Source organism: Thamnophis elegans, chromosome 2, assembly GCF_009769535.1.
Source record: "Thamnophis elegans isolate rThaEle1 chromosome 2, rThaEle1.pri, whole genome shotgun sequence".
In the NCBI taxonomy this organism is placed as follows: domain Eukaryota; kingdom Metazoa; phylum Chordata; class Lepidosauria; order Squamata; family Colubridae; genus Thamnophis; species Thamnophis elegans.
This window is the reverse complement of record NC_045542.1, coordinates 85949951-85964134: the sequence shown is the minus strand read 5'-3', so window position 1 is coordinate 85964134 and position 14184 is coordinate 85949951. Positions and strand designations below refer to the sequence as shown.

At 36.3% G+C, this 14184-nt stretch overlaps 1 protein-coding gene across 2 annotated transcripts in view; it reads right to left on the bottom strand.

Annotated features, from left to right (window-relative positions):
- The window catches only part of PCBD2 (pterin-4 alpha-carbinolamine dehydratase 2), a 35124-nt gene that overhangs the window by 18913 nt on the left and 2027 nt on the right, over positions 1–14184 (bottom strand). Inside the window, exons 2-3 of one of the 2 annotated variants that reach the window (XM_032210222.1) lie at positions 13294–13344; positions 8850–8981 (exon numbers count right to left, since the gene is read on the bottom strand). In XM_032210222.1, the coding sequence (XP_032066113.1) occupies positions 8850–8981; positions 13294–13344 (183 nt within the window). The remainder of the gene's footprint in view (positions 1–8849; positions 8982–13293; positions 13345–14184) is intronic. The other variant, XM_032210223.1, reaches the window with a different exon arrangement.

Below are 14184 nucleotides of genomic sequence, written 5' to 3'. Positions count from 1 at the left end.
CATCCGGTCACAAGAGCGACAAGCCACTCTCACAAAGGAGGCCACACCCACAGAGTATGTTCGAACAACTTTTGAAACCCACCACTGCATTGATCACATCTGGATGTGGACAGAAATGGTACCAGAATCTAGCTGGAGTGTTGTTGTTTTTTCACAACAAAATTCTCCTAGTGACGGAACCTACATTCAAAGCTGGATCACTCCAGCACACTAAATCATAATATAGTTTGTTTGGCTTTGCCTTACTTTATCTTGTAAATTCAGCCACTGTAGTTTTGTAATATATAAATAATAGTTTTTCATTCAGTGTGGCAAATGAACATATACAAAAAAAATTAGTAAAAAAAAATAGTGTGAACCTATTTGTGACTATCCTTGAATTGACTGACTGACTGAAATACATTCTAATAAAATTGTTTATAACTAACTTAAATCGTATTTTCAGTGGATGTGTTTGCCTATAAGTATGGATGCAACTCAATATTTAATCAATTCATGGAATGTATGTGTTATTTAAGAATAAATAAGACTTTAGATCAAATAAAATAAGCAATCAGGAAAGACAAATTTAGATGAACCCATTACGGTAGGTAGGTAGGTAGGTAGGTAGGTAGGTAGGTATCTCTCTCTCTCAGAATGTTGCTTTGTACAGTCTTTTTAATGTTCCATCTAAATTTAAATGAGATTTTCTATAAAATATGTCCTGAATAATGCAAGGTAAACAGGAGGAAAGTCTGAGATGCCTTATTTTGAGAAGGTAAGGTGGAAAGAAGCATCTAAACAAAGACATTTGATTTCATTTCACTACCTTTGTAGGTTTTCAATTGGATTCAAAGATACCGGCATTTAGTTCACTAAAACCAATCACTCTTAAGCAACTTATGACTTTTATGCCAATTTTCATGGGACTTAACTATAACTAATTCATTCTCTGTTCTACATATTATCACTTTGATTACTCAAGCAAAATATTTAAGCTATGGTTCTATCTCTATTGACTAGAAAATAAGCCCTGTTGATACTTACTGTCTTCAATCCTATCTGAGTAATGTAACTGATAAACAAATATTTTCATATTTGGAATCTTTAACAAACTGGCTAAACAGCAAATATATTGCATGCTATGCTGTTTCTCTTTTATATCGATGAAATTAAAAATACAAAAAAACTATAATTGTTCAGGAATCTAAAAGAGACCTTTTGAGATTCTAAAATATATTTACCGGTAATTGAATAAGTGAATATAATCAATCACATTTATAGCAAGCCATATAAAAACTAACCAATACAAAGGATATCACCAGTTAAAAAAAATATGTTATTTTGTAAAGCAAGCAACTACAATTCATCTCTAGTTGTCCCACTTGGATCCTTTTGTAACTGTCAAAGTAGCATTTTCTACAAGGAAATAGAACCAAACCGTAAGTAATAATGCCTCTTAAAAACTGCAAATGGTAGTATTTTATATTTATTTACTACGCTGCTCTATTCCCAGTACCTCGAATCAGCACACAAATAAAAATATCTAGAAATTAAAATTAACAACAAAACAACACACAAGAGTATGTTAAATGCAATGGCACTAATCAGCAGAGGTGGGTATCAGTTATACTATTTATAGAGACTTTATCTTCATAATATTAAAAACAAAATCAAGGAACTATAGTTGTAATTCATTAGATTATCTCATAACTATAACTTTAATCGGTCCTCGGTTTCAAGAGGAAAAAAATAATAATACAATCCATCTCACCACCATCACCCCCAATTTTAGACATGTTTATGTTTCTTTGACATAACAGCAAGTTGTCTTTCTTGGTCTTGCCAAAACAAATATATCGAAACACAAAAGGGCAGGAAACAACAAAAATTGTGAGCTCTAGCAAACATATCTAAGGCTGATTTACAGCTTTCTGAAAAACGCCAAATGAAAAAAAAAACTGCACTTGATCTCCACTGATAAACTGTGGTGCTGCCAGTGGTTTTGCAGAGCAGATGTAACATTTTAGCAAACGTGATTGTTTGTGAAAGAAATAATTTTGATCAAAAACAAAATTGCAGCCAGCAGAAGTTCTGCACTTTGTCATTGTAATCTGCTCTGACAGGAAGCTGTAAGTGGAGATTCCTACCGTGAAAGGAGCAGATGTGAAAGGTCAGCCTTGGCCTGGAACTTCAAAACCGTTAACGTGTAAAACAGTGTGCATTAAAGCCTGAAACAGCTAACCACTGGATTAACGGATGTCCGCTAAGTGGGTTTGATGCTCTTTTTGGCAAGTAATGGTTAATTTTTAAAATAGGTATAATTGTAGTTTTCTCTCTCTCCTTCCCCCGCTCCCTCCCAATATCTTTTTACTGGCCAGAATCCATTTAATTACAAAGTAAGGTTTTGAAATAATGTTTTTAGGAAGAAAGAAAGAAATATCTACATAATCTTTATTAACTTGTTCATGACAACCATTTCAGAGTAAGTAAAAGGGATGACAGAAAATTACACACAGCATTTGCATTAAAAGATATATCCAAAATATCAGATATTTATTCCAAAGTGCTTATTAAATCTGAAAGACAAAATATTTAACTTTCTTTAAATGTCCAGTTGAGTTGAGATATTGCTGGGAAACAGAGACAATGGAAGTATTATTCAATCTTCCACATAGTGGAAGCAAAGCAGCTGACTATAATGCACAGTAAAGATGGAAGAAACATGGAAGGGTTTTTTCAGACATGGCAGAACTCCAAATTTTAGTTACCGGTAATTAATCAAGACATTTTACAAAGTATTCAGCGGATCAAATTAAGAATAAATGGCTACCTTCATTCTGCAACTGACTCAACCATATGTGCCTTCTTCTGAATGTAATGAGGAATTGTAAGAAAACAACTACTGAGATATCTGCAAACTTCTGTTAGAAGCTGAAAGGGGAATTTTAAAATAAATAACTGTTAAATTTCTCTGTTAAATCCAGATCATTAAATCTATCATTCAGATTCCTAAGCCTTTAAAACAAACTGAGAATGAAAAACTATTTCAACAGAAGGACTTTTTCCTCATTTAAACAAAAACAAAATGCCAAGTTCAAAATTCCCCCAAATGTCAAAAAGAAGTGGAGTACATAGAATGGAGGTTTTCGGATCATTTATTCTAATTTCCTGCATTGCTATCAAGTTGTTCTTCTAAAAACCATTGATTTATCTTTACATGAAGCTTGTGAATACTTTAGGCTGCTGATGAGCTTTATGGTAGAATTGCAATTTCATCTTTTTCCAATTATTTTCCAATCATTTGTCCTTACTGATTTTCCAAAGGAAACATTTTTTTAAATGGATGCAGCTCTATAAAAAAACCTCTTCAAATTTGATTAATATTTTAATATGTATTTAAATATTAAAATATTAATCAAATTTGAAGAGTTTTTTTTACAAATTAATTAATAATCTATAAGATCTTTATAATGTGTGATTGGTTAAATCAGGTACAAAAGCCTGGTTAACATAAGATAACATAATTATCTCTTAATGTGATTTTATTTGGTTTTGTTTGATGAGAAGAACCATCCCAAGAAAAAAGCCACAATTTATAAACCATTATAAATCAGTTCACTTGTCACACTTAGCAAAAACAAACTGTAAGTCTTAGGGCCATATAAATAGGGTATGAATAAGTCCACATACCACACATAAGATTCAAATCACTGTTGATACAAAACTCTCAAAGGTATCCTATGTAAGATAATGTATCTAAGATTAATCTTAAAATAAAGTTTACTGTATATACTCGAGTATAAGCCTAGTTTTTCAGCCCACTTTTTGGGCTGAAAAAAGCCGCCTCGGCTTATACTCGAGTCAGTGAAAAATTTGCCCGAAATGGAGGAGAAAAAGGGGCAGGGCCATGCCGCTGGGTGACACTCGTGAATGGCCCAGTGCCCCTGTGAGTTTCCCCTCCCTCTGTGTCAGTTTGCCGCGCAGCGCGCACCGCACCATCCCCCCTCCTCACGTTCTAATGTAATGCAGGGCTGTCTTACGATTCCCCTTCCTCCCCCTCCTGCCGCTCTGCAACGATGTCCCACCTCCTCCTTGTTATGGCAAGCAGCCACATAGCGATGTCCCACCTCCTCTGGTACAGTGATCCAATGTTAGGAATCACTGTGCCGTGTGTCATAGGAGGCGGGACATCGCTCCCGCGGCTGCACGGGACATCATCATCACAGCGGGACGTCAGCATCATGAGGTGAGTGAAGTATTTCATTGAATACACCGCTAGTTTACTGTTTTTCTTTGAAATAAATATTCAAAAACATTATTGGTATCTATTTTTATTTTTGAAATTTACCGGTAGCTGCTGCATTTCCCACCCTAGGCTTATACTCGAGTCAATAACTTTTCCAGTTTTTTGTGGTAAAATTAGGTGCCTCGGCTTATATTCGGGTCGGCCTATACTCGAGTATATACGGTATATCATAACATAATGGTATAAGACAGCAATTTCATCAGGAAGAATAAAAATTGATACATTTGAGTCACATTAAAATTGTACATTATTAATTTTCATCTGTGGCTTTTCCCTCTTTTTATGTTTTGATGGAGTGGCATCACATGGAAATAATCTCTGCTTGGCATGCCTTAGAAGCTTGCTGTAGATTTCAAAAAGGTATTTCTAGATCAACTGCACTCTGCATGAATTTTCACTTATTAGCCAAGAAACAATTCACAGAGTTTCCCTTTCCAGTCAGGATTCAAACCCAGGTATGGGATAGAAATGATGCTGGTTGTTTATGCAAATGACACACTTGGATAGGAAGAGTGCAATCACTTGGCTCCTGCTAAATCTCTGCACAGCTTCCAATTGTGATATCCTGGGTCACCTACAAGGTTAAGATTAGACACACTGTTCTGCCATTGTTTTTACTTCTTCCACAGCAGGCACTTCCAAACAGTGGCAATTGGGGTGGGGGTGGGAGGAGAGACTGAGCCCTGGATATTTCAATGCAGGGTGCTACAGATCTCATTCTTTTCCCTCGTAATGCTCAGCACTTACATGAAGCTGCTGGGAGAGGCATCATCTTTATGCTTGTGATATGCAGTAGTTTATCTCCATTCCAGATCAAGTAGGAGATGAGGCAGAAGTCTCATCTCAGTCAGTCGTGGATTAAGACTTACCGGTGCCCTAAGTACGGACAAATCTCGGTGCCCCTCCTTTGTACATACTGCACAAATCTTCATTGCGTTTTTTCTTTCTTTCTCAACATTGTGGTGCCCCCTTTGGACCTGGTGCCCTAAGCATGTGCTTAGTCTGCTTAATGGTTAATACACCACTGATCTCAGTGCTTGGAAGTTGTTACTATCTGCTTAAGAAGAAATTAACTCAGGCTTCATACAGCAAGATAGAATGGCTCCTCATTCAAACGTCATCCAATTCCAAGATAATTTGTATTTGGTTAGGACTAAGAATGACGTGAAGGTCAAGGAATAACACGATAGCAGTGTTCCAATTATCTAAGAGACTGCCACAAAAAAGGGTGGGTGGGGGGAATCAATCTATTCTCCAAAGCACCATAAGGCAAGACAAGAAGCAGTGGATGAAAACTAATCAAGAAAAGAAGCAACCTAGAACTAAGGAGACATTTCCTGATAGTTAGAACAATTAATCAGTGGACCAGCTTGCCTTCAGAAGTTCTGGGTGCTCCATCACGGGAGGTTTTTAAGAAGAGATTGGCCAATCATTTGTCTAAAATGGTATAGGGTCTCTGTCTATAGAGATTCTCAATCATCTAGAATCTGGCTTTTCAAAAAGGTAACTGCACTCCCTTGATTTTTTTCTTTGAAAACATTTGAATTCTCATCTTCAGAATTGAAGAAGCTTCTTTGATGGGAAGCAAAATGGTTTCAAAGGGGGGAAAAAAGAAAGTCCAGTTGCCTTTTGGGGAAGCATCTTTGTGTATAGGGTCTCCTGCTTGAGCAGGGGGTTGGACTAGAAGATCTCCAAGGTCCCTTCCAACTCTTTTGTCTATGGAGATTCTCAGTCATCCAAGTCCAAAAAAGCACCTTTGGGACTTTCAACTCTGTTATTCTATTCTGTTCTGGTTCTGGATGTGATGGCATTCCTTCTGCATACACCTGGAGGTTTTTATGGGTTTACAGTTCCTGCAGGAATAGCAGGTAAAAGCTGCAGAATAGATAGAATATTAAGTTATTGAATGTAGATAATACAGAAAAAAATGTGCATTTTAGATTTACTTTAGTCTTATGAATCTTATAGCTAAATGAGCCGAGGTGGCGCAGTGGGTAGAGTGCAGTACTGCAGCCACTTCAGCTGGCTGCTAGCTGCAGTTCGGCGGTTCAAATCTCACCGGCTCAAGGTTGACTCAGCCTTCCATCCTTCTGAGGTGGGTAAAATGAGGACCCAGACTGTGGGGGCAATATGCTGACTCTGTAAACCGCTTAGAGAGGGCTGAAAGCCCTATGAAGTGGTATATAAGTCTAACTGCTACTGTTATTGCTAGCTATGAAATGTCAATACTTAAAAATATATGATTTGCTATTGAGTACATGTTTTACATCATGGCATGAATAAGTGTGAAAGAACATTGATTATCATTTCAGGTTTTTTAAATCACTATTTAAATAATAATTCAGGGTATTTTAAAAATTATTTTTAAATAATTGCCGATGAAGGCAACAATCTTTTTAAAAATCTACCCTTCCAGAAAGTCCTATTCACTTAAGCAGGATTTTCTACAGGTATTATTTACAATTGTTCTGTTTTATTGGGAATCTTTCCCTAAACCTATTATTTTATTGAAAAAGAGCTAGTTGGTGTAATAGTTAAAAGCACCAGACTAGAAATTAGAAGACTCTGAGTTCAAGTCCTACCTTAGGAACGAAGTGTGCTGTATGATTTTGGGCCATTAGCTCTCTCCCAGCTCTAGGAAGGAGGCAGTGAAAAACCAAAATGTTGCAAGAAAACTGAATAGATTTGTCAAGTCAGTTGTCAGGAACCAAGATTGCCTTGAATATTCACATACACATATATGTAACATAATCATAAAAGTTAAGCTGGCAACCTTGGAAAGATGTTCCAATTTTAGATATTAGATGCAGCCCTGATACACATGTAGAGTTTACTTTCTCACTTTTAGATATAAGAGCTTGAAAAGTTTCGCAGAAAGCTAAATCAAGTATTTAACTTGAAGCCTTTATTTAATAAACATAGCAGTTTTGTAAACAGCTTTCAAGTACTCCAGCCAGTCCTGTAATTCTTCAACATGAAGAATTTCTAAATATCCTTGTCTCTTTTATTGCCATTTGGCCAAAATAAACAGGAAGCCCAGCTGATCATACAGCAGAAAAAGGAAACCTCCTAAGAGCATACAAAAATAAGGAATACCATGTCTTTGACCTTTCAACTATACACTTTATAGTTCCACCTAAAAAAAGCCAAAAGAATATTGTGACAGTGAGTGAGTGACAGGCCATTTAATGTCATTCTTGTCTGACTTCGGGGGGTGGGTGCCTTCTTCTTGGTTTTCCAAGTTTTCAGAATTGGTCTGCTAGAGTGTCTCTTGGGATTTGGGAATGTAACTTTGAGCGTAGAATTTTTTAAAATTATGATTTGTATGATTTTTCAACAGGCTTTCTGCTTTGAGCAGGGGGTTGGATTAGAAAAGCCCTCCCCCCCAAGGTCTCTTCCAGCCCTACGGTGTGTGTTTTAACAATATTAAAACTATAAAAAGTTCAAAAAGAAAAAAATAGAAAAATAGAAAAAAAATTAAAAATACATTTTTAAATTAAAGTCAAATTATTCTGAAAGGGATTCTTTTTGAGAGGATATTCACTTAAGTAATGAAGTTACTTTCAAAAGGTAGGCTGTTCAAAATAAACATGAGTGATATGAAGGATATAAATATATAAATAGTAAAATAGTCTTATATCTTTGTGAGATTCCTCAAATGCAGAGGTGGGTTCCTACTGGTTCGGCCAAACCAGTAGTGCTTTCCAGGCCTGGGTCCTAGGCCTGCCACACCTCCAAACCGGTTCTCTGGTGGGGACAACATGTTTTTTTCTCCTTTTTTAAGGTTCTGCACATGCACAGATCTATTTTTGTGCAATTGCACACGTGTGCGTGAGCGCACATGTGCAAAATTGCACGTGCACTAAGCCAGCAGTAATGCCGGCAGCAACCCACCTCTGCCCATATGATGCCACAATGGTGCCCATAGATACCTCTCAGGGCCAGAGAATTATATTTTATGCATATAGGTAGTCCTCGACTTAAAACAATTCATTTAATGACCATTTAAAGTTACCATGGACAGAAAATAGAGATTTATGTCCATTTTCAACTTACAACCGTTGCAGCATTCCTTTTAAATCCCATGATTAAAATGCAGACACTTGTCAACTGACTCATCTTTATGACAGTTGCAACCGGGGTGAAATCAAGTTACCTTCTCTACTGGTTCGCAAATGTGAGCACTGGGCCAAAATTTCTGACAAGCAAAGTCAATCTTGAAGCCAGTTTCACTTATTAATCATGTTACTAACTTAACAACTGGGGCAATTTTCTTAACAATTGTGGCAAGAAAGGTTATAAACTGGGCAAAAATTCACTTAACAACTGTCTTGCTTAGCAGAGGAAATTTTGGACTCAATTGTCTTATTCAGTACAATGTTCTATCGTCATTTAAACAATGTATCAATTTTCAAGAAAAATCATTTTTAAAGAAAAATCATCTTCATCATCAAGCTGTAAAACTTTAAATAACGGGGTCTGGTAGCATATGGGATTTTTCAGGTACAAGGGAGAATCAAGATAAGTGTATTTCCCTTAAATCAAGATTAATGGTATTTACCTGATTAAAGGTTTTGAATACGAATTCTCTGAATATAGCATCTCTTTCAGTGAGCTCAGACCAGCCAGCAGCTTTAAGATCATATAAAGCTTGGTTCCTTTCTTCGGTGCTCAACCAGCTAGATTGTGAAGACTATGATGGCAAAGAAAGAGGAAAAACACATCATAAATCTACATTAAACATACAGATGCTTATTAGATTAAAAAGACCACATTGCATTAATTATTTGTAAACATACTGGTTGTGTCTTCACAAATAGAATTGTAGAGGACAGGTTGATACTGCTCCCTCCCTTAAAGTCACATCTGGATTCATTATATTTAGAATATGAAGTCAAGTAGCATCTAAATTAAAATATCTTAGGTAGCATCTTAGGTAGAAAGCAAACATCATTGATACTTGCATTTGAGTAAACATGGTACAAGGTAACTTTGCATTGTCCTAGAGCATAGGAGGTGGCAGCAGATGCTGCTGTATACCGTATTTTTCAGAGTATAAGATGCACATTTTTTCCCTCAAAAAAGAGGCTGAAAATCGGGGTGCATCTATACACTAAATACAGCATTTTTTGCCTCCAGAAACCCTGCCCCTTCACCAAAATGGCTGTGCATAGCCTTTAGGAGGCTTCCAGGGTGCTCCTGGGGGCTGGGGAAGGCAGAAATAAGCAAAAATGGGCCATTTTTTTGCTCAATTCCTCCCCCCCCCCCAAGCAGCACTAAAGGCTATGCATGCTCTTTTTTTGACAAAAAGGAGGCAGTTTTCACACAAAAATTTGGTGCCCCCCCTAGGAGCACTCTACAAGCCTCCTAAAGGATATTCATGCCCTTTTTAAAAAATGGGCCATTTTTGGGAGGCCTGCAGAGTGCAAAAACTTTTTTTTAATTTGCCTCTTCAAAATCTTGGTGTGTCTTATATTCCAGTGCGTCTTATACTCTAAAAATACAGTAATTAGCAAACATAGTCCACTAGAATTGGATTATGGAGGGGACAGAGAATTGTCCCTTCTCTAGCAACTGTTGTAGGTGAACCCACATAGCTATCTATAGGCATCTGTTTTCCAATTGGACACACTGCTCATCATCCTGCTTTATTTCTCATTTTCTCCTAATCCAGTTTGGAGATATCTACAAATTTAAACTTTTTTTTAATCAGATGCAATGAACAATGCATTTACAATATAAACTGCGAAGATTCTGTTTAACAGTATTAAGAATTCCACAAAACTGTTCCAAGCACTCTCTTAACATTCCCCTTCACATCTTTTAATATGTAACATTTTACTGTATCAATGCAGAGGGTGAAAGAAACAAAAGGTATGATATTTATGTAGTTACCAAGCACATCTAAATTACATTAAAGTAACCAAAATATCTTTACAATCCCCAAGGCATGTCACATTTTTTGAGCACTAATGTTAGGAAATTGAAAACTGAAAAATTTGACATACCCTAGTTATAGTCTTTATTAACAAGAACAACGATCACAATCCTGTACAGTTATCCAAATCCTTACACCTGGGTGATCCACAAGACACATTTATTGAAGTTAGAATGATGAACAAACTTTGTGCTTTTTAGGTGGCATTCCAATATAAGGGCCCTGCATATTTCTATATAATCACAGATTTTCTTTTTTCCAGAAGCTTGGTGCTAAAACAGCAGATGTTGTTGTCTAAGTGTGAAAACCAGGAATATTGCCAACACATAAAATTTGAAAGAAAAATATAGGTAGGTTGAACTGCCATTTTTTTTCTCAGCTACTGGACAGCTGGAATGGAGTGATTCCTAAAAGCATTCTTTGTACATCCTTGGCAAAAACATTTGCAAAGAATAATTTATTGGCAAAAAGAATATTAAGTATCCTTGCCAGTCATGCAGGATAAAAATATTGATGATAAAAAGACATGCATATCTTCAGGGATGCTTTGCACACGGGATGGAATTATACAGTATCAGAACTCGCAGTCTGCAATTCAACAGAGAAAGAGAGAGGACCTACTGGAATTTACTTTTGAATGGAAGTAAATAAAACTGTAATGTTAGAAACCAAGAAAAAATAAACTGTCTTTTCAAGTCAAACTAAACATTTGGGAGGGGGGAGAAGGATTATGTTATTTAATGTAGCTAAAAATAAAATGATAAAACAAACTAAAATTCATATGCAGCCATAAATTTAAAAATGGTATAAGAAGAATGCCTGGAGTAGTTTGATTTAATATATATTCTGATTTGTTTTAACATTTCATTTTATATAATTCACTGCCTTCTATCCCATCAATCAATTTCCTCAAAGGAAAAAACTAACAGCACTACTTCAGGACAATCTGGCATTCAAACAAATAAAACATTTCAAATAAATCAATTAAACATCTCAACTTTATGAAATTCAATTGAAACTTCAGATATACATGTAAAGTGGACAATTTTTGAAACTCCAGTCCTATGAATTTGAATAATTACATTTGTTATACACAAAGAGCATTTTGTCCACTAGGTGACACTATACTTCAAATTTAAGTACTTATTCAAGGTGAGGTAAACAAGAAATAATAGAGATGTTATATTATATAGGGAAAAATTAGGATTAATCATGTGGTATATAGTATAACAGAAAAGTAGCAGTTTCAACATAATTATATATCAAGTAAATTATTAATATAAAGTCAGCAAGATACAATATAGAAAAGCTTCATATTATATTTGCAAAGTTAAAATATTCAATTATTTTTACATGATTAAAATATTATAGAATAAAATAATGAAAACAGTAGTAATGCTTTACTATTAAACAAATTAATTGTTTATTAAAAGATGAAAAGATGAGTCATTATCAACAAGCTTAAAGTCTGAAAATGACTAATGAATCATTTCTATTTATTAATCATTAGTATATAACATAAATACTGTTAACATTAGATGCTGCTGAAATATTACTATTTATTTTAAGAAAATAATGCCTATTTATTTATTAGGAGCAAAATACTTCTATTGGGGCACAGGGGTTTTTTTTTGGTAGTTTGATTGAATTTAACATATAGCTAGTCCTCGGTTCACAACTGTAATAGAGCCTGTCCATTAGTCAGAAATTGTGACAAGAGTTGGACTATGATCACCTCACTTATGACTCCCCCATCTCTATTCTTGGTCATTAAACAAGCATGCAGGTTGTTTTGCAGAGCATGGGGTGTCTCAGAGGCAGCCTGGGAAACCTAGCTCAGGCCTTGGCCCAGCCCCCCCCCCAAGCTTCCCCCACGTTGAGGCACCCCATGCTCCATTTCCTGCCTCTCTGGGACCCTGCAGGCCTTGCGCCTGCTTCCTATCCCATAAGGCCTCATATCCATCTCCTCTCTTTTCGAGGTCTGGCTTGTGAGCTCAAGTTAGGGAAAGAGGGCAGGCTGTTCCTTGCTGATCTGGGTGGCACAATCCTGGAAGCTGCCACATTGAATTGTGGCCACTAGGACGGTGGTTCCCAAACTTGGCAACTTTAAGACTTGTGGACTTCAACTCCCAGAATTCTCCAGCTAGCTCTTCTGGCTGGAGAACTCTGGGAGTTGAAGTCCACAAGTCTTAAAGTTGCCAAGTTTGGGAAACACTGCACTAGAAAATAGCCTCCGATTTCTGAACGCTTCCCTAACATGAACAACTTGCCTTCAGAAGTTGTGAATGCCCCAACACTGGAAGTTTTTAAGAAGATGTTGGATAACCATTTGTCTGAAGTGGTATAGGGTTTCCTGCCTAAGCAGGGGGTTGGACTAGAAGAACTTCAAGATCCCTTCCAACTCTGTGATTTTATTCTATGAGCATTCTGTGGAATGCTGTGAGGCTTCATTAGGAAAGCAGAACAAGTTGTTCTGCAGTTTGTTCCTTTTCCCTAACTGTAACTCCAACACTCTTAGAAAAGTGAGAAGGATGAAGTGGAGCCCAGTGGGGAAAGGGAGGTAAACGGTCAGTCATAAGGGGACTCTGCAGCAGCCGTAACTTCAGGACCAGATTCTAAGCAACTTTGGGGAGGGGGGAATCTTCCCTAACTTCATTAAACAACCAATAAGTAGAGGACTATCTGTGGTCCATGTGTTTTTCCTGCATATAAATAATATCACACACTATCATTTTCAATAAAGGCTAAAAACCAGACAAAATAATGATAATAAATTGTTAAGAATGTAGAGAGAATTTGAAAAGGAAGATATGGCCATTATCTCTTTTTAATTCTTCCAGACATGTCGTCTGCATGCCATTTAATATTAACCACTAATTCTACATGAGTAAGCGATAATAGAGATAGGATCGATTGGCCCATGGAGCTGTTTTATTTTTCTTGGAGGACTTCAAATGTCTACTTTTATTTACATACCATCTTTAACCAGTTATGTGGTAGGATGCAGTTATAGTCATGAGTCATATATGGCTTTTTGTTAATTGTTGACATTTCAATGTCCACTTACCATTCCTTTTTTATGTTGTACAATTCCCCCTTCCTCTTTAGCAGTTCTTTCCTGGAAAACCATGTCAAATTATTTTGGGTCTATGCTTATTTGAAAGTTTTTTCCTATATATTTTTTGAAGTCATTAATAAAATATATTTTGCAAAATGTAAAATAAGAAAGCAGATTTCCTTTTTAAGAATAATCTGGTGTATGATATAGAACAAAATCAAGTTTTTTACAGTTTGAAATATGTAACTCAGATTAGCAGATCAAATAACCCATAAGTCTTCAGAACCACCAATTGCAAGCCTCAGACTCACACTCTGAGAATATATCTAAGAAAATGCATTAGAGATTCTTGATTGTGTACGTTAGCTATTATGTACTATTATTAACAGCTTCCTACATTGCCATTACTACAATGTCTGCTGTTCAATGCATGCCTCAGCTTCATTCTTGAATTTCAACACTAATGCACTACTTGTTTGCCAGCTGAATGAATACACATAGGCTTGGAATCTGTTCCTGAATTCAAGGTTACTTAAAGTAACTATTGGGCCATTAATACACAAAGTGTCATATCGCAACTTCGCCATTTCTATTCAGCTGTTTGGAAAACCAGCTGTGAGCATTCCAGTTAAAATTAATCACATTATTTGATGCACATTCTTCTCAAGATGTCTGATGAAGCAATTACATAAGATGTCTGTGGGTGGGTGCATAAAACAGACAAGGAACAATATACTGAATCAACAAGAAAACCATATAATAATTTAGATAAATAAGCAAATTATATGGCCACATGTAAGAAGGCTGCATCCATCTAACACAGAGACCCCCAACCTTTTGGGTGCCAGTGACCAGTTTCGTGGAGAGAGTTTTTTTCCACAGACTAGAGGGGGCATGGAC